The 19487-nt window shown below is 43.3% G+C and overlaps 1 protein-coding gene across 1 annotated transcript in view; it reads left to right on the forward strand.

Annotated features, from left to right (window-relative positions):
- Positions 1–19487, forward strand: part of IGSF10 (immunoglobulin superfamily member 10) — a 106364-nt gene that overhangs the window by 29448 nt on the left and 57429 nt on the right. Inside the window, exon 2 of the mRNA XM_077290751.1 lies at positions 16134–16360. Coding sequence (XP_077146866.1) covers positions 16164–16360 — 197 coding nt within the window. The 5' untranslated portion in view covers positions 16134–16163. The remainder of the gene's footprint in view (positions 1–16133; positions 16361–19487) is intronic.

Consider the following 19487-nt stretch of genomic DNA (forward strand, 5'->3'; position numbering starts at 1 on the left):
AGATTCAAGTTATTTCTGTTAACATTGTGGGTTTTTCTGTCATTGAATGTGGGGTACCAACAATTTTGATCACGTGTATACGTATATACATTGTATGCGCTGCTCTTGCTTTGTTTTGTTTTTGTTTTTATGTAGGCATAGTGCTGATGCTTGTGGCAAGAGCTATCCTAAAAAATAATTCATAATTTTGTGAAAAATAAACAGTTTTGTTAAAAAAATTGTATTACAGAATTCTGAGAATTTTGGTTTGATATTTTATAACAATATTGCCCTATTTTCCCATTTCCTACATACACACAGGAAAGAGGGGACTCTGCAGGAAGCAGAAAGGGTTCTCCAGGTCAGACAGGCAGTTGGCAGCTTTGTGAAAGATTCATTGAGCAGGGAACATAGCTTATCCTGATATGATAAAGAAAGTGAGTGTTATTAGACATTTTGAAAATTTGATAACTAAAAAAATAAATGTTAGTTTTGAAAAAAAATTAGCATTTTATGCCACAATCTGGCAGAGATGACTTTTCTTAAATAAAGTAATGGCAGTTAGGTGTTTTCCATTGAGGCTGAGCAATTTTGTCACAAATCCAGTACTATCAACATGGTTTGGCATTATTTGTGGTGAACGTCAACATGTGGAATACAGTTTCACACAAATTGACAACTAAATGCATGTTTCTTTGGCATACAAAAGGAGAAAGAGTATGGAAATAAGTAGATGAGCATGATGATGAGGCTGATAACAATTACAAAACTCTATTTGTGAGTGTAAACTGGTTCTCAAAAAGATGATCCTTAGGAGAAGGTTAGTTTGCTTTCTGCACATGAGCAGGAGATTATTATTATTTATTTTTAGTGCACCATTAATTCCGTGGTGCTGTACATGAGAAGGAGTTGTATACAAAACACAAATAGAAATTACAAAGAACAAACTAATAGTAACAGACGGGTACAGAGGGGGACAGGACCCTAACCTTGTGGGTTTTTATTCTACAGGACATATAGTTTCATGTGCTGATGGATTGTCATATTTCTTAGTGGATATGTGTCAGGGTGTATACATCTTGCTTTTCACCAGTGTAACCTGCACACTACAATAGATGCAATAAAATAAATAAATACAAATTGGTTCACCAGATATTAATTCTCTCGCCCAAGATACCTGTCATGGCTCGGTTTGGAGAATTTATCTGGTGACACGTTGCTCCATGGTCGGTTTCTATGCCTGTTGAGGTATTGCTCTTTACCTTCCCTGTCCAAATGATTGTTCTTTTGTCCTTTGTTCTCCATTATTTTTTTGCTCCTTTCCAGGTGTTTTCCATTTTCCTATTTTGGTTTGCTCTATCATGTTTTTGGTGTGGGTTTATGTAATATCCCTTCTCCGTACTTCCTTGCTGGCTATATCTCCAATCCATGTACATTTATGAGTTCCAGCTCTTCATCTTAGGATTTTATCTTGCACGGTAAACTCCAGTTGTATTCTTGCAGTAAGTTGATTTGCTTTCCGTCCTAATACCTTGTCCTTTAATCAGTGTTAGGTTCTTGGGAAGCCTTACTTATTCCTTTTACTTTAGGTAGTACTTAACCTTCACTCATTCACCTTATGTGAATGTGTCTTAATTGCTCACCTTGGGTTCTCATATCTCTCCTCACACTTTCCTTTTCCTTTGTTGGTAGTGTGTTGCGGACTCCCCTCTGGCTGGTTCCTTAGGAGGTACGAGAAACCCTTAATGGCCTTATAGGGAGGCAGGTCCGAGGTGGTGTTTTTTAGTTGTGCGGCTAGGGCCTTTCTAGTCTGTACAAGAACCACTTTGGTGTAGGTGCGACGTCACCCTGGTCTGAGTGTGAACACGTTCATAATATGATAGCCACACTATTAATGCATTCTGAGGCGTCAGCATGGATATTGTAAAATGCCTTGGTCGCACAACTGCAGTCTTTAACCCTGGAGGTTGGGGATATCAAGTGACAACAACAGCATGCAAATTCTGCTGTTCTGAAGAACTCAGGTCTACAGAGCATTACAGTTGAGCCCCAAGTAAAGTTGCTGGATTGATTAGACAGGGACAAAAGTAAGGGTATGTGCACACGCTGCGGATTACTCTGCCGATTTTTCAGGACTGATTTTGGTAAATCCGCAGGTAAACTGCACTGCTGATTTCCTGCAGAATTACAGCGGATTTACCTCAATTTTTTGTGGATTTTGTGCGGATTCCACCTGCGATTTTACACCTGCTGATTCCTATTATGGAGCAGGTGTAAACCGCTGTGAAATCTGCACAAAGAATTCACATGCTGCGGAATAAAAAACGCTACGTTTCCGCGCGTTTTTTGCCTCAGCATGTGCACTGCGGATTTTGTTTTCCATAGGTTTACATGGTACTGTAAACTCATGGAAAACTGCTGTAAATCCGCAGCAAAATCCGCAACGTGTGCACATACGCTTAGTTTTCTGGTTTTTTCTGCCTTGTGTAAATTATATTTTCGCCTACATTCTGTATGCGATGAGTCTGAGATTCAACAACTAGACATTGTTTTGTGTTTACTCCATGGAGATCCAAAGGATTGGGCATTATTTTTGCCGGAGGATTGCCCTGTGTTTCCCTCTGTAGAGATTTTTTTTGGCTCTTGGTATTTATGATGACCCTTACAAAGTCGCTGTATCTGAAACCAATATCCGTAAGTTGGATCATGGAGGCCGTAAAGCTGAGAAATACTGTTCAGAGTTTAGACGCTGGGCAGTAGAGACCTACTAGAATGACCCTGCTCTTCGGAGTCAATTCTGATACAGACTTTCGGATCAGATTATGTGAATGCTGGTCTACAGTTCCTGGCCGCAGTCCATGGAGAATGCTATGACACTTACTGTTAGTTTAGATAAATGACTAAGAGATAATAGCATTTCAGTAGCATCTTCCTCACTGTCAGAAGAAATTTGTGAATCTATCAAAATTGGTTCTTGCAGAAACCATAGAACTGGTACAGAACTTGGAGCATCAGCTCAGTTTTGTTTATACTGTGGTTGTTCAGGTCACGTTGTGGTTCAATATTTCAAATATAAAAATGAATTTCTGAAATAAAGAAAAAAAGAGACTTTGAAATGTAAAGATGTAAGTTCCAAGAATCTGAGATTGTCTCTTGTTCAGACATCTAGGTTTTTCTTACAGGAGTCCCTGGACACTAAGTCCGGTTTTATATTTATGATTGCATTTGTGGATTTAGATTCTGTCTTGAATCTAATTGATTCATAATTTTGCTATAAACAGTGGGTATAATGTATCTACTCTTAGCCTTCTCATTCAAGAAGTCATATTACTATGAAGGTTAAGGATGTATGTATGAAAGTTCGAGTGTTACATTTGAAATCCATTTCATTCGTGGTTTTTCCTTTTCCACCTGCAAAGTTAGTGTTAAGCCTGCCATAGTTAATTAAGCACAAACCTGTAATCAAGTGAGAGACTGAAGAGATCAGGTCATGGGGTGACTCCTGGTTTTCTGCATGTCTGTTGAGGTATTTGCCTTCTGTAAAAACTCACCTTCCAGAATTCATTCAGGACTTCTGTGATATTTTTTCTGAAGCTGAGTTTGATGTTCTTCCGCCACATAGGTCAGCCACTTGGGTCCAGCCAATAAACATGAAAGGGTTGCAGAGATTTCTTGGCTTTGCAAATTTATATCTGAAGTTCATTGACAACTTTTGTTCCTAGCCAAGCCTTTAACGAAAATGACCAAGAAGGGAACAGAATTTTCTTCTTGGTCAGTCAAGGAGGTAAATGCTTTTTCTGCTCTCAAGACAGCTTTTTCTAAGGCCCCTGTTCGCACCCAACTTGAGGTCAATCTGCCTTTCTTTGTTAAGGTAGATGCTTCCGCTATTGGGATGGGAGTTAATCTTTCACAGAAAAAAGTGAGTATCTTCATCCTTATGCTTTTTTTCCCAGAAGTTCTCTCAAGCTGAGTTTAATTATGATGTAGATGATGAAGAGCGTCTGGTGGTTAAAAGAGCCTTTGATGAATGGAGACATTGGATGAAAGGGTGTTTTTATTGATCATAAGAACATGTTGTATATTAATGCTACTAAGTTCTTAAACACCAGACAGGCTCGGTGGACGCTTTCTTGTGCTTGTTTTGATTTTGTTGTTACTTATATCCCCAGAGCTAAGAATGTCAAGGCTTAGGCTATGTCCCATAGCTTTGTCCCAGATTTGAAGGATGAAAAACCTGTCAATATTCTTAGTTAATGGATGGTGGTTGGTGCCCTGGAGGTAGATCACAGGCAGCGCATTCAGTATGCTCAAGACAGTGTGCCAGAAGGTTTACCTGTGAACATACTTTATATACTGTCCTTTTTATGATCTTATTAATTGAATACATGATTATTTTTAGCTGGGCATCTGGGTTCGTCTACAACTTTGAGATCTATTTCTAGGTGCTTTTGGTGGCAGAGTGCTTGAAGGGATATTAAAGAGTATGTCCATTAATGCCAGAGCTATAGAATTTCCTCAAGCACCAGCAGGTTATCTCTTGCCAAATGATGTTCCATTACAGCCTTAGACCCACTGATCCACAGATTTGCCTAACTCTGGCAGTAATACAGTCATGTGGTTGGTGGTGGACTGTTTTAGCAAACTAGTTCATTTGGTTTCACTTCAAAAGTTGACAATTTCTAAGAGCTTAGTAACTTTGTTCATTTCTCATATTTTTAAATTGCTTGGTGTTAGCAAAAACATAATTTCAGATAGAGGGGTTCAAATTCTGGCTAGCTATTGCCATAGTTTTTTCTCCAGATTGAGTATCATGTTGTAATTTTCCTCAGGTTATCATCACGAGACTAATGGACAAACTGAAAGGATGAACCTAGAAGTGGAGCAGGAATTAAGATGCTTTGTTTCTTCTAATCAGGAAGACATGGTGGAATTTTTGTCTCTTGCCGAGTTTGCTCTGAATAACTGTACCTCTATGGCTACTGGGACCTCACTTTTTTTGCTGCAGGGGTTTTCATACAGTATTTGGGAACTTTTCTGAGTTACAGAGCTCTATGCTAGAGGAGGAGAGATCTAGTTCCCCTTTAATGAAAATGTGGAAGGAGGTCGAAATGGGTCTTTTGGTAGCTAGCGACCGGGTCAAAAGAGGTGCAGGTGCAGGAAAGTTTCCGTCTCTAGGGTAGGGGACTTTGTGTAGTTGTCCTCAAAAAATCTACGCTTAAAGGTCACGTCTAGGAAGTTTGCCTTTAAATTTGTAGTGCCTTATAAAAATATTAAAATTTTAAATCCTGTGACAGTTAAGTTGCAATTCCCTGTTGCCTGGAAGATCAATAATTCTTTCCATTCTTCCCTTTTAACATGATTTGAGGGGACACCTGTTCCTCAAGACATAATTGAGGAGGATTTGAAGGAGAACTGGTAATATGAGGCTGAGTAATTTGTTGGCGTCAGGTGGGTCAGGCGCCATCTATAGTATCTCGTAAAGTGGAAATATTATGGTCCTGACGATAACTCTTGGGTTGACTCAGAGGATTTTCATGCAGATTGGCTGGTGAGTAGTGTTGAGCGATACCGTCCGATACTTGAAAGTATCGGTATCGGAAAGTATCGGCCGATACCGGCAAAGTATCGGATCCAATCCGATACCGATACCCGATACCAATACAAGTCAATGGGACTCAAGTATCGGACGGTATTCCTGATGGTTCCCAGGGTCTGAAGGAGAGGAAACTCTCCTTCAGGCCCTGGGATCCATATAAATGTGTAAAAGAAAGAATTAAAATAAAAAATATCGCTATACTCACCCTCCGACGCAGCCTGGACCTCAGCGAGGGAACCGGCAGCGTTGTTTGTTTAAAATTCGCGCTTTTACTTGGTTACGTGAAGTCCCGGCTTGTGATTGGTCAGGGCGGCCATGTTGCCGGGACGCGGACCAATCACAGCAAGCCGTGACGAAATTACGTCACGGCTTGCTGTGATTGGTCCGCGTCCCGGCAACATGGCCGCCATTAACCAATCACAAGCCGGGACGTCACGGGAGGCTGGACACGCGCCCATTTTAAAAAGCGCGCGTGTCCAGCCTCCCGTGACGTCCCGGCTTGTGATTGGTTGCGCCGCGGTCAACCAATCACAAGCCGGGAGGCTGGACACGCGCGCATTTTAAAATTTTAAAATTTTAAAATGCGCGCATGTCCAGCCTCCCGGCTTGTGATTGGTTGACCGCGGCGCAACCAATCACAAGCCGGGACGTCACGGGAGGCTGGACACGCGCCCATTTTAAAATGCGCGCGTGTCCAGCCTCCCGTGACGTCACGGCTTGTGATTGGTTGCGTCTCCCATGTGACTGCGACGCAACCAATCACAAAGCCGGGACGTAATTTTAAAATCCTTAAGGACCTGAAATTACGTCACGGCTTGCTGTGATTGGTTGCGTCGCCCATGTGACTGCGACGCAACCAATCACAACGCCGGAACGTAATTTTAAAATCCTGAAGGACCTGAAATTACGTCACGGCTTGCTGTGATTGGTTGCATCCCGGTCACATGGGCGGCACGCAACCAATCACAAGCCGGGACTTCACGTAAAGGAAAGAAAAGCGCGAATTTTAAACAAAGAACGCTGCCGCTTCCCGCGCTGAGGTTCAGGCTGCGTCGGAGAGGTGAGTATAGCAATATTTTTTATTTTAATTCTCTCTTTTACACATTTTTACATTAATGTTGTTTCGATACCGATACCCGATATCACAAAAATATCGGATCTCGGTATCGGAATTCCGATACAGCAAGTATCGGCCGATACCCGATACTTGCAGTATCGGAATGCTCAACACTACTGGTGAGGGAATTCTATCAGCGATGTTGGATAATCAGGTTTCTGAGGGTACAGTGGCCCCTTGTAGAAGGGGGGTATTTTCATGGCTCAGTTTGGGGATTTGTTCTGGTGACCTTTTGCTTAGTGGTCGGTTCTTCTGAATGTTGAGCTATTGCTCTGTTCCTTTCCTGTCCGAATGCCGATTGTTCTTTTATTCTTATTCTACCTTCTTGGTTTGCTCCCTTCTAGGTGCTATACATCTTCCCATTTTGGTTTGGCCTATAATGTTCTAGGTGCGGCTTTATATACAGGGTGGGACATTTACATGGATACACCTAAATAAAATGGGAATGGTTAGTGATATCAACTTCCTGTTTGTGGCACATTAGTATATGGGAAGGGGAAAACTTTTCTAGATGGATGGTGACCATGGCGGCCATTTTGAAGTTGGCCATTTTGAATTCAACTTTATTTATTTCAATGGGAAGAGGGTCATGTGACACATGAAACTTATTGAGAATTTAACAATAAAAACAGTGGTGTGCTTTGTTTTAATGTAACTTTATTATTTCATGAGTTATTTACAAGTTTATGACCACTTATAAAATGTGTTCAAAGTGCTGCCCATTGTGTTGAATTGTCAAAGCGACCCTCTTCTCCCACTCTTGACACACTGATAGCAACACCGCAGAAGAAATGATAGCACAGGCTTCCAGTATCTGTTCTTTCAGATGCTGCATATCTTGTATCTTCATAGCATAGACAATTGCCTTCAGATGACCCCAAAGATAAAAGTCTAATGGGTCAGATCGGGAGACGTTGGTGGCCATTCAACTGGCACAGGACGATCAATCCACTTTCAGGAAACTGTTCATGTAGGAATGCTCGGACCCAGGGTTCTCCGGTGGCCCCAGGCTCTGACACCTGCTGGCATACAGTGCCAGCAGTGCCTAGAGCCCCTGCTGCTCCAAGGGCCCCCAGCAAGTGGGGTGTCGCTAATAGCACACACCACGCAGCTGCTATGGGGCCCCCAGTACCGGCAGAGAAGCAGCGGGTGACAGGAAGCCTAAGCCTGTCCCCGCTGCTAAAGTAAAATTAATATTCACGCTTCCCCATGCCCCCATGGACGTGAAGAGGAGTGAATTCATTTCACTATAATAGCGGGCAGCGTTAACCACAAATTGCGGCTAAACACTGCCCGCTATCAGAGCCCGTAGACCAGGGCCCCCCGCCGCTCCCTCAGGGGCCCCCAGCTCACATGGTCACTATGGGGCCGTAAGCCAGGGGTCCTGGCACCAATGCCCCCCCCAACGCTCGTTAATGGGGAGAGAGCGTCAGATGCTCCCTCTCCCATGATTCCCCTCACCGCTGACACACAGCAGGTGCATGATGACGTCACTTCATCGCACACCTGCTGTGTGTGAGGCCGACAGCAGCGCAGCTCCTGACATCGGAGCAGAACCGCTGCTGGAGTCAGTGTGGGAGCGAGGAGGAGAGGTGATAAACTATGGGGAGGGTGAGCTGCATGATACCCTATGGGGGGAATGAGCTGCATGATGCCCTATGGGGGGAGTGAGCTGCATGATGCCCTATGGGGGAGTGAGCTGCATGATGCCCTATGGGGAGGGTGAGCTGCTTGATACCCTATGGGGAGGGTGAGCTTCATGATACCCTATGGGGGAAAGAGCTGCATGATGCCCTATGGGGGAGAGAGCTGCTTGATGCCCTATGGGGGGAGTGAGCTGCATGATGCACTATGGGGGGAGTGAGCTGCATGATACCCTATGAGAGGGGGCAGCATGATAACCTATGAGGGTGCTACATTATATTCCATGAAGGGGCTGCATTATACCTTGTGAGGGGGGTTGCACTATACTCTAAGGGGGCTACATTATACCCTATGGGGGCTGCATTATATTCTGTGAGGGGGATACATTGTACCCTATGAGGGGGCTACTTTATTTTCTTTGAGGGGGCGACCCCAACCCCTGCAACATAATTAAGATGTGTACTACCTTATATCATGGCAAACCAATTTCCCCATGCGAAATAAATGAGGAAAAACGAGGCTTTAGCAAACTACACCATATAAATAAAATATATAATTTTATTAACAAATGATTAAAACAATATTTACAACAAGAAAAACCTCTTCATAAAATAGCTGGGAACAACATCTCAGCAGGAGAAATGCAAAAATGGCAATAAAATATAATATATGAAGGCTACCGGTACCAATATGCACACCAACTGCACTAATCTGGTATAAATCCTAAAGAATTAGGAGATACAGTAAATCATAAAAAGAATTTTATGGAAACAAAATTCCTATAATATCTGTAGCTATATAGATCCATTAATACACTCCTAATGCTAATATAGAGCTGAAATAAGGTGCATCGTGCTATAAAAATTGGACCATGCCCATAAATAATGCCAAAAGAATCAAACTTATATCAGTGTAAACGCCAAGCAGAGAGTGCTCCACAGCAACCCCGACAGTGCCGTTTCGCCTGACTGGCTTCCTCACATAAGGGGCGTAAGTCGCACAATTGGTGGTCTTGTATTTATTTCTATGTAGCTATATAGTGGGCCCCAAATAATTTTCTCTGGTGGGCCCAAGGTGCTCCAGTCCGACTTTGCTCGGACCTGACACCCATAATGTGGTGGTGCACCATCTTACTGGAAAAACTCAGGGAACGTGCCATCTTTAGTGCTTAACTGAACAGTTTCCTCAATTTACTGTAATAATTTGTTTGCAAATTTTGAATTAAAGCTGATTAAAGGGAATGTGTCAGACAACTTTTGCTATGTAATCTAAGAGTAGCAAGACGTTGGGGCTGAGAGCCTGACTCCAACGATATGTCACTTACTGGCAATGGGCTGTGTGTTGTTTCAATAAAACCAGTGCTTTGTCAGCAGAATATTATTTGTACAGGACTGGCTGCCTTGTGCAACCATGCACCAACCCCTGATTAGCAGCTTGAAGTCAATGTACAGTGTACAAAGAAAGCTGCCATTCATTGGGTGTGCACAGGGTTATATAGGGCTCAGCATTCTGAGCACTGCTAGATCTGCAGCACAGAAACTACACTATGTTCCAAATTATTATGCAAATGACATTTTTCTCTGATTTTCCTAAATGGTTGGTGCAAATGACAGTCAGTTTAATAAAATTCACTACCCGTTCACAATTCTTGCATCCATTGAACTTGTGAGTTTTTGGATAGTTTCTGCTTGTATTTCTTTGCATGAAGTCAGAATAGCCTCCCAGAGCTGCTGTTTTGATGTGAACTTCCTCCCACCCTCATAGATCTTTTGCTTGATGATACTCCAAAGGTTCTCTATAGGGTTGAGGTCAGGGGAAGATGGTGGCCACACCATGAGTTTATCTTCTTTTATGCCCATAGCAGCCAATGACTCAGAGCATTTCTTTGCAGCATGAGATGGTGCATTGTCATGCATGAAGATGATTTTGCTCCTGAAGGCACATTTCTGCTTTTTATACCATGGAGGAAAGTTGTCAGAACTCTATATACTTTGCAGAGGTCATTTTCACACCTTCAGGAACCTTAAAGGGCCCTACCAGCTGTTTCTCCATGATTCCGGCCAAAAACATGACTCCTCCACCTCCTTGCTGTTGTTGCAGCCTTGTTGGGACATGGTGGCCATACAACAACCATCCACTACTCCATCCATTTGGACCATCCAGGGTTGCTCAACACTTATCAGTAAACAAGAATGTTTGGAAATTAGTCTTCATGTATGTGTGGGCCCAATGCAACCATTTCTGCTTGTGAACACTGTTTAAGGGTGGCCGAATAGTAGGTTTATGCACCACAGCAAGCCTTTGAAGGAGCCTACACCTTGAGGTTCGAGGGACTCCAGAGGCACCAGCAGCTTCAAATAACTGTTTGCTGCTTTGTAATGGCTTTTTAGCAGCTGCTCTCTTAATCCGATTACCTTGCCTGGCAGAAATCTTCCTCATTATGCCTTTATCAGCACAAACACATCTGTGCTCAGATACAGCCACAATACAATGATCACGCTTAAGTTTTCGGGAAATTTCTAATGTTTTCATCCCTTCACCAAGGCATTGCACTATTTGATGCTTTTCAGCAGCAGAGAGATCCTTTTTCTTTCCCATGTTACTTGAAAACTGTGACCTGCTTAATAATGTGGAACATCATTTTTAAGTAGTTTTCCTTTAATTAGAATCACCTGGAAAACTAATTATTCCATGTGTTTAAGATTGATTTCAGTGATCCATTGAGCCCTGAGACACAATACCATCTACGAGTTTATTTGAAAAACAAAACAATTAAATCTTTATCACACTTAAATCCAACTTGCATAATAATTTGGAACACAGTGTAGAGATTGTATGAAAATTACAACATGTAGACCAGCAAGTGACACATGGATGAAATCAGAGTCTCAGACCCTTTATCATGGTGCTCTCAGACTGCATAGTAAAAACCTGTTGACAGATTGCCTGCCCAAAAAGGACAAAGTAAAATGTCAAGAGGTAGTAACAATGCCTGAAAAATGGTTGTTTGGTTACATGTTGTGAGAATGCTAGAAGATCTCCAAGGGTGAACCCGCTGGGCCGCGACAGCGAACCTACCCAGAGCGAGTAGACCCAGAGACCCACCCCCTATACAGGGAGCGTTTGGGGCAGGCTCAAGGGAGACTACTGCCGCGGTAGCTGGCACCTAAAGAATAGGACAGGAAGGGGGTGACTAGGCTGGAGAGCAAGAAAACAGACAGAACAGGGAAGAAGGTAAACGATGGCAGGAACAAAAGGAGAAGGGACACCTGGACGGGAATGGAATACAGATGGTAGACTGGGGAGACAAAGGCAAGGCAGCGGAGATGGACCAGAGGCACAGGAGGAGCGGAGCTGTAAGGGAAACAAAGGGAAGGGGTCAGATATGAGTAACCAGATATGGAGGCACACAAAGGGTAGTAAGACACAGGAGCGGACGGGAGGACGGGATGTCCGGAGGACGAGGGGCCAGAATCACAAGTAGTACACAAATGATCCACAGGCACTGCTGGGAGGAAGAGGCAGGCAGATAAGAAAGGCAGTGACAAACCTTCCAGTTCAGAGTCCTCCAGGAGCACAGAGCGGAGAAGCAAGAGCGGCCAGGATCAGTGGGAAACAAGAGCGCGCGAGCCGCAGAACCCTGCGCGCACATGCGCCCGAGAAGAAGGAAGAACCAGCCGTGCAAGAGAGGAAACCCGGGGACGAGCAGGGACGCGTCGAAATGCCGCAGAGTGGTGAGTATCATAAGTTACCAGCGGCGAGGTGAGCGGGAGCGTGACACATGTATGGAAAAGAACTTGTGGTAATGACAGCAGTTGTAACCTAACCTTATTTTTTTTATAGATTTTGGTCATTATTGCATGTACACCAGTTATTTGGCATGACTACCTTTCAATCAGACACAATTTATGCCTTTTTGCAAATTGTCTTTTGTGGTTTAGTTAGTTGTCAGATTTTTAAGTCATGTGGCTTTTCCAGATGTTTTGACTCATTAATGAAATGCAACTTTTAAAAAAAGTTGCAAAATTTGTCGCAACTCTGATCCATTTACCCCCTGAAGTGATTTTATCTATGCCAGTTATTTTGGCTCATTTTTTGCAACATTTTGAAAAATGGTATTTTTCATGCTAAAACCTCACAAAAGCAGTTAAAGACAGAACAAAAGACAATTTTAAGCATTGTGCAAAATTTATGAAATGGGTACACCATTTTAAGGATTTTACAAAAAAAAATGTTAGCGAAAACAAGTCAAAAAACAAAAGTGTTGTGTCACCTACAATTGTTAAATTTGACAAGTAAAACAGTTGCAAAAGTTTAATCTTTTTTCTATTTAATTCTTTATGTATGCAATTTTAGGAGGTAAACATTTGTGTTTAAATATCAGGATTATGGAGATTTTTTATTTGCCTTTTCTAAGTTAAGAAAAATTAATTATAGTTTGCCGATCTGTAACACACAGGCTTTGATTTCAGATTTTTGGTATAATACCAAAATTATGACTGAGAGGTATTAAAATGCCCTCCTTGTTTGTAGTGTGTGAAGAATTTAAAAAAATGCAGCTATCAAGGCACGGTTATTGCACTATATCACAGCTAAATGATTTCACAAGTCATACTGAATGACTATCCAGCTACATAATATACATATATAAACACGTGGTCAAAATTGTTGGTACCCCTCGTTTAATGACAGAAAAATCCACAATGGTCACAGAAATAACTTGAATCTGACAAAAGTAATAATAAATGAAAAATTTATGAAAATGAACAAATGAAAGTCAGACATTGCTTTTCAACCATGCTTCCACAGAATAAAAAATAAAATAAAACTCATGGGCAGAAATGATGGTACCCCTGAAAATAATGTGACAAAAGGGACATGTTAACTCAAGGTGTGTCCACTAACTAGCATCACAGGTGTCTACAATCTTGGAATCAGTGAGTGGCCTGTATATAGGGCTACGGATACTCACTGTGCTGTTTGGTGACATGGTGTGTATCACACTCAACATGGACCAGAGGAAGCGAAGGAAAGAGTTGTCTCTGGAGATTAGAAAGAAAATTATAGACAAACATGTTAAAGGTAAAAGTTAAAAGTCTATCTCCAAGCGGCTTGATGTTCCTGTGACTAAAGTTGCACACATTATTCTTAAATTTAAGATCAATGGAACTGTAGCCAACCTCCCTGGATGTGGCCGCAAGAGGAAAATTGATGACAAATCAAAGAGACGGATAATACAAATGGTAACAAAAGAGCCCAGAAAAACTTCTAAACAGAATAAAGGTGAACTTTAAGCTCAAGGATAATCAGTGTCAGATCGCACCATTCGTAGTTGTATGAGCCAAAGTGGACTTCATGAAAACCGACCAAGGAGGACATCATTGTTGAAAAAACCCCATAAAAAAGCCAGATTGGAATTCGCCAAACTATATGTTGACAAGCCACAAAGCTTCTGGGAGAATGTCCTATGGAAAGATGAGACCAAATGGAACTTTTTGGCAAGGCATATTAAGCTCTATGTTTACAGATAGAAAAATGAAGCATATCAAGAAAAGAACACTGTCCCTACTATGAAACATAGAGGAGGCTCTGTTATGTTCTGGGGCTGCTTTACTGCAGCTGGCACAGGGTGTCTAGAATCTGTGAAATGAAATCTCAAAACTATCAAGGGATTCTAGAGAGAAATGTGCTGCCCAGTGTCAGAAAGCTTGTTCTCAGTCTCAGGTCATGGGTCTTGCAACATGATAATGACCCAAAACACAAAGCTAAAAAACACTCTAGAATGGCTAAGAGGAAAACATTGGACTTTTCTGAAGTGGCCTTCTAAGAGCCCTGACCTAAATCCTATTGAGCATCTTTGGAAAGAGCTGAAACATGCTGTCTGGAAAAGGCAACCTTCAAACTCGAGACAACTGGAGCAGTTTGCTCTTGAGGAGTTGGCCAAAATACCTGTCGAGAGGTGCAGAAGTCTCATTGACAGTTACAGGAATTGTTTGATTGCAGTGATTGCCTCAAATGGTTGTGCAACATAATATTAAGCTAAGGGTACCATCATTTCTGTCCAGGCCTATTTCATGTGTTTTATTTTTTTTTTATTCTGTGGAAGCATGGTTGAAAAGCAATGTTTGACTTTCATTTTGTTCATTTTCATAGATCTTTTATTTATTATTACTTTTGTCAGATTCAAGTTATTTCTGTGACCATTGTGGGTTTAAACTTCTGTCATTAAACGAGGGGTACCAACAATTTTGACCATGTGTGTATCACTTGAATCTTTGGACTTTGGATTAGTATATACAAACTTAGGCTACTTTCACACTAGCGTCGTGCACTGCACGACGCTATGCGTCGTTTGGTTGAAAAAACGCATCCTGCAAAAGTGCTTGCAGGAACTCCGCCCCCACCTCCCCGCACCTCACAATGGGGCGGCGGATGCACTGGAAAAATGCATCCGCTGCCCCCGTTGTGCGGCGCATTCACTGCTAGCGTTGGTACGTCGGCCCGACGCACTGCGACGGGCCGAGTACTATGCTAGTGTGAAAGTAGCCTTAGACTACCATTCCCACTTTCAAGTGTGTTTCAGCACTGCAGTAGTACTCCACAACCAGATTAGGCCATTTTCTGTACCTATGAGGATTAAAATGTGCGTTCTGGTCTCTATTCCTATGCTGAAAAAGAATAAAATGTTGCTGCTTGACAGGCCCTCTTTTTTGAGCATAGTTCCTGTGATAGTCCACTGATTGGCTGCACTAAACTGTATGATGTGATAGCGGTAGGGCACTATGGTGAAGCTCGCCTAGCCACACCTGACATCCTTAGCCCACATTCTGAATCTTCAGCAGTGTATAAAATGGCAACAGCCATTTTATCTTTCACCGATCCTTATGAATCAAACCTAAGATTTTTCAAATAAGTGGGGACCTATGAATTTGAGGAAATGTGACTTGAAGTCAATCCCCCATGGATTGATCCACTTATCTCTAATCTCTCTCCCTCGACACTGCCTGACACTGTCTAATGAGTGTGACAGATTCAAGCACGCTGTGATACATCCTATTGACAAGGGAAATGGCAACACATAGAAGTCAATTAATTCATAAATCGGATGACTGAACAACAATCAAGATGATGCGCCAGTATTTTTGTTTTCATTAATATTTAAAACAGACATTTTACTATAGGTTCTATTACATGTGGCAAAAAATTGAGTTACATGCTTTGTGAGAAATCCTTGAGCTCCCCTCATGCTGCTGCTCTTTTTTGTTTTGTGCTGTGTCACTCCATTGCAGAGATATTCACTTTTGTTTCTTCTGGAGCACAATATGTGAAATCTCTGCTGTACAGACCAACTGAGCATTTCTTCAGTCTTCTCTGCCTAGTGTTCTTTCTCCCATCATTACCGGGTGCCGCTAATGACAGCTCAGCAGCTCATTTAGCAGTCTAGCAGTTTCAGATACTGACAAACTGTGATTGGCAGAATTTGGGAGGGAACTGTAAAAGCACATGTGAAGAATCAGCCAGTTGGACTGCAAGAAGAGATTACACATTTTTCCCACCCGAAGAAATAAATGTGAAAAGCTCTGCGAAAGAGCAGCAAAAGAAAGGCAAATTGGGGATTTAAAAATGTTATTTAACTCATTTTTTCTAAGGAACCGACAGATACACTTTGAAGGGAATCTGTCATAAACGGATATATGCTTGGAATAAAAAGATTACAAGACAGATTATAAGTTCTATTTTGTGTTTTGTATCACAGATGACATTTAGACATGAAATGTTTCTCTTTTTCCCTTCCAGGGTGATGCTGCTTTAAAACAAAAATTAAGGATGCAACCAATAGTCAGATGTCATATAAGTCTACCTGGCTGTTTCCTTCTCCTCTGGCTTGCTGTTCTGCCTGCACAAGGCATCGCATGTCCAAAACCTTGTGCCTGTTATGTTAAGACAGAAGTCCATTGCACTTTCAGATATATTAATGTCTTCCCTAAAGAAATCGAGGATTATGTGGAACGCATTAATTTGGGGTATGTCCCATATTGTGAAATATAAAACAGATATTATGAGTTAACATAAAAATTTTTTTGCCATTATTTAAAATTATTACCTTATAGTAAATGTATAGATAGAATAATTAGACCTAACATACCAAAAATCTGTTGAAAGTTGTAATAAATTTGCTGTTCATTTATTCAGTCGTGCGAGTATCTTTTAACTGGTTTAGGTCTCCAAAGATGCCGAGAGATTAAAAGAAATGAGCTGACTATTCTTCAGCCATTCCCCACTCTGAAGACATTCTGTACTTTACAGTGCAAGTCATTAGGAAGATTGCTAGGCGTCTTTTGAATGTTTTGCAAGCATTTTCACTTGTAAAATTGCTAGCAGTTTTATTCATTGTTGAATGTAGTTAGACAGGCTGTGAAAAACAAGCACAAGCGATACCACAAAAATGCTGGAAAAACCTTAAAAAACACTTGCTGTCAAAACACTGAAAAAGCACAAAAAATGACCATAAAAACACTAAAAAGATGCTTAATAAAAAAACAACTCCTTCCTCTTGAAAAAGCAGTGGATGTTCCTGTTAGGGGTCGAGTTCCCACCTCTGCACGGGGGGACTCTTGGGCCTTCTCCGCTGCGGTCTCCCATTCTTCTCCTGCCCCAGTGGAGCCTGCTCAGCGGAGATGTCAGTCCCAGCGTCTTGCTCAGTCCAACTCTGTACAAAAAGTTACTGCTGCTTTTCCTGCTTCTGCCATTGAAGTCAGTGCTGGGCAGCGGCGAGCAGACGCTTCTGGGACTAAGTCCTGCTTTTCTCATTCTGAGCATGCCCAGAGTAAGATCTCTCAGTGGAGATCGAGGGTCACATGGTCAGATACTGCAGCTAAGTCCATTGGTCCTTTCAGGAAGGTCCTGTAGGTGCTAGGACTAAGTCCTGCTTTGCACACACTGAGCATGCCCAGGGCAAGATCTCTCAGTGGAGATCTAGGGTCACATGCTCAGGTATGGCAGTCTCTCATTAGTCCTTCTAGAAAGGTCTTTTACTTGCTGCAGCTATATAAGGCTCGCATGGCCGCACGGCCATGCGCTATTATCAAATCTGTTATGTGCATGCGCCAGTGTGGTCACATTTATGTGTGTGTTCAGGGACTCGGCTGAAATAAGCCCCTAGAATGCCGGCACCTCCGGCGAGGAGATTGTGTGCGTGGATTTAGGGCCCCGGCTGAAATAAGCCCCTAGAATACCGGCTCCTCCGGTGAGGAGATTGTATGTTTGCGGGACCACAGACTGCCTTCTGCTCGGCAGTTAGCTGTGAACTCCTGTGGGGTTAACAGGGCACAGCATCTTGTTTCCGTGCGACTCTGTGAAGTAACAGAGTTCGCTTAAACCGCCATATAGTGCCGTCATTTGCTAGCAGCAGGTTCCTCCTGCACGGTGGACCCCGGGCTGTGAACGCATCAATAATAACATCTATATTTAATCGGTGCATTCCACTAGCCTTAACATAATACTAGCGCCAGGGTCTGGCTAGCAATGGCGGACAAACAGCAATCTTTGCAGTACATCCGGCAGCTGGAGGGTAGGTTGGTGGCTCTCGAGTGCACAACCTCTGCTGTGGATGTTACCGCAGTAGCTGTTCAGGCTGCTAGCATGGCTGCAGCAGCTTTGTCCACTGCCACTCCTGTTCTGACCCTGTCTCGCCTCCCGCTGCCAGAGAAGTTCTCTGGTGATGGCAAATCATGTAGGGGTTTCGTGAGCCAGTGCTCTATACACCTCGAGCTCCTGGCTGCACGTTTTCCTACAGAGCGGGCAAAGGTGGGATTCATTATGTCTCTCCTGTCGGACAGGGCATTGGAGTGGGCTACGCCGCTGTGGGAGCGTGGTGATCATGTGGTGCAGAGTGCTCCGCTGTTTCTGAGCACTCTGAAACAGGTCTTTTTAGGACCTCAAGTCACCCATGATACGGCACTCCAACTGTTGGCACTGACTCAGGGCTCGTCCTTGGTCAGCCATTTTTCCATCCACTTCCGCACCTTAGCATCTGAGCTGGAGTGGTCAGATAAAGCCCTCATCCCTATATTTTGGAGGGGGCTGGCTGACCATGTTAAGGACGCTCTGGTCACTAGGGAGATTCCCGCCACACTGGAGGAGTTAATAGCCGTATCTACTCGTATTGACCTCCGTTTTAACAAGCGGAGGTTAGAGCGAGCCCAGTGTAGGCAGAGGTTTCGGCTGGCTCCCACCTTCACCAAACCTTTGGAATCTCCGGTCCAGGCACCCGAGTCACATGAGGCCATGGAGGTGCTACGAGCGGGACCTAAGTCCCAGACCGCTCGTGCACTTAGGGTCTGTCATGTTTGACGGCAGTTAGGACATCTTGCCACCAGATGTCCTCAGTGGTCGGGGAAACATCAGCGTCTAGTGGTAGTAGGTGGAGGTTCACTAGACACGGCGATGTTTGCCTCCAAATTGTCCTTTAAGGGGACAATTACCATTGGCTCATCCACTCATTCGGTAGAGCTTTGGGTGGATTCCGGGGCAGAGGGCAATTTTATGTCTTCTGCCTTCGCCCAATGACACACAATACCTCTGGTGATGCTCGCCCAACCAGTGACCGTACGAGTGGTGAATGGGTCGACACTGCCCTCACAGATTACACACCAGACCATCCCATTTACTCTATCCATGTCGCCATCTCATCAGGAGATAATATCTCTGCTCGTCATTCCTGAGGGAATTGATGAGGTCCTCTTAGGGATACCTTGGCTACGGTACCACTCTCCTCATATTGAGTGGTCCACAGGCAGGATTTTGGGATAGAGTGAATCATGTGGAGGTAGATGTCAGAGGGAATGCGTTCAGGTTGCTACTACAGAGGTACCCGCAGATCTCTCCTCTCTCCCCAAGCAATATTGGCCCTATGCGGACGTGTTCTCCAAAAGGGCTGCGGAGACTCTTCTGCCTCACCGCCCCTATGACTGTCCTATTGACCTCTTGCCTGGTGCTGAGCCTCCCCGAGGTCGAGTCTACCCATTGTCTCTCCCAGAGATGGAGGCAATGTCTCAGTACATCCAGGAGAATCTGGCAAGGGGATTCATTAGGAAGTCTGTGTCACCTGCAGGGGCTGGTTTCTTCTTCGTGCAGAAGAAGAACGGAGAA

Source organism: Ranitomeya variabilis, chromosome 2 (assembly GCF_051348905.1).
Source record: "Ranitomeya variabilis isolate aRanVar5 chromosome 2, aRanVar5.hap1, whole genome shotgun sequence".
NCBI classification, from domain to species: Eukaryota; Metazoa; Chordata; class Amphibia; order Anura; family Dendrobatidae; genus Ranitomeya; species Ranitomeya variabilis.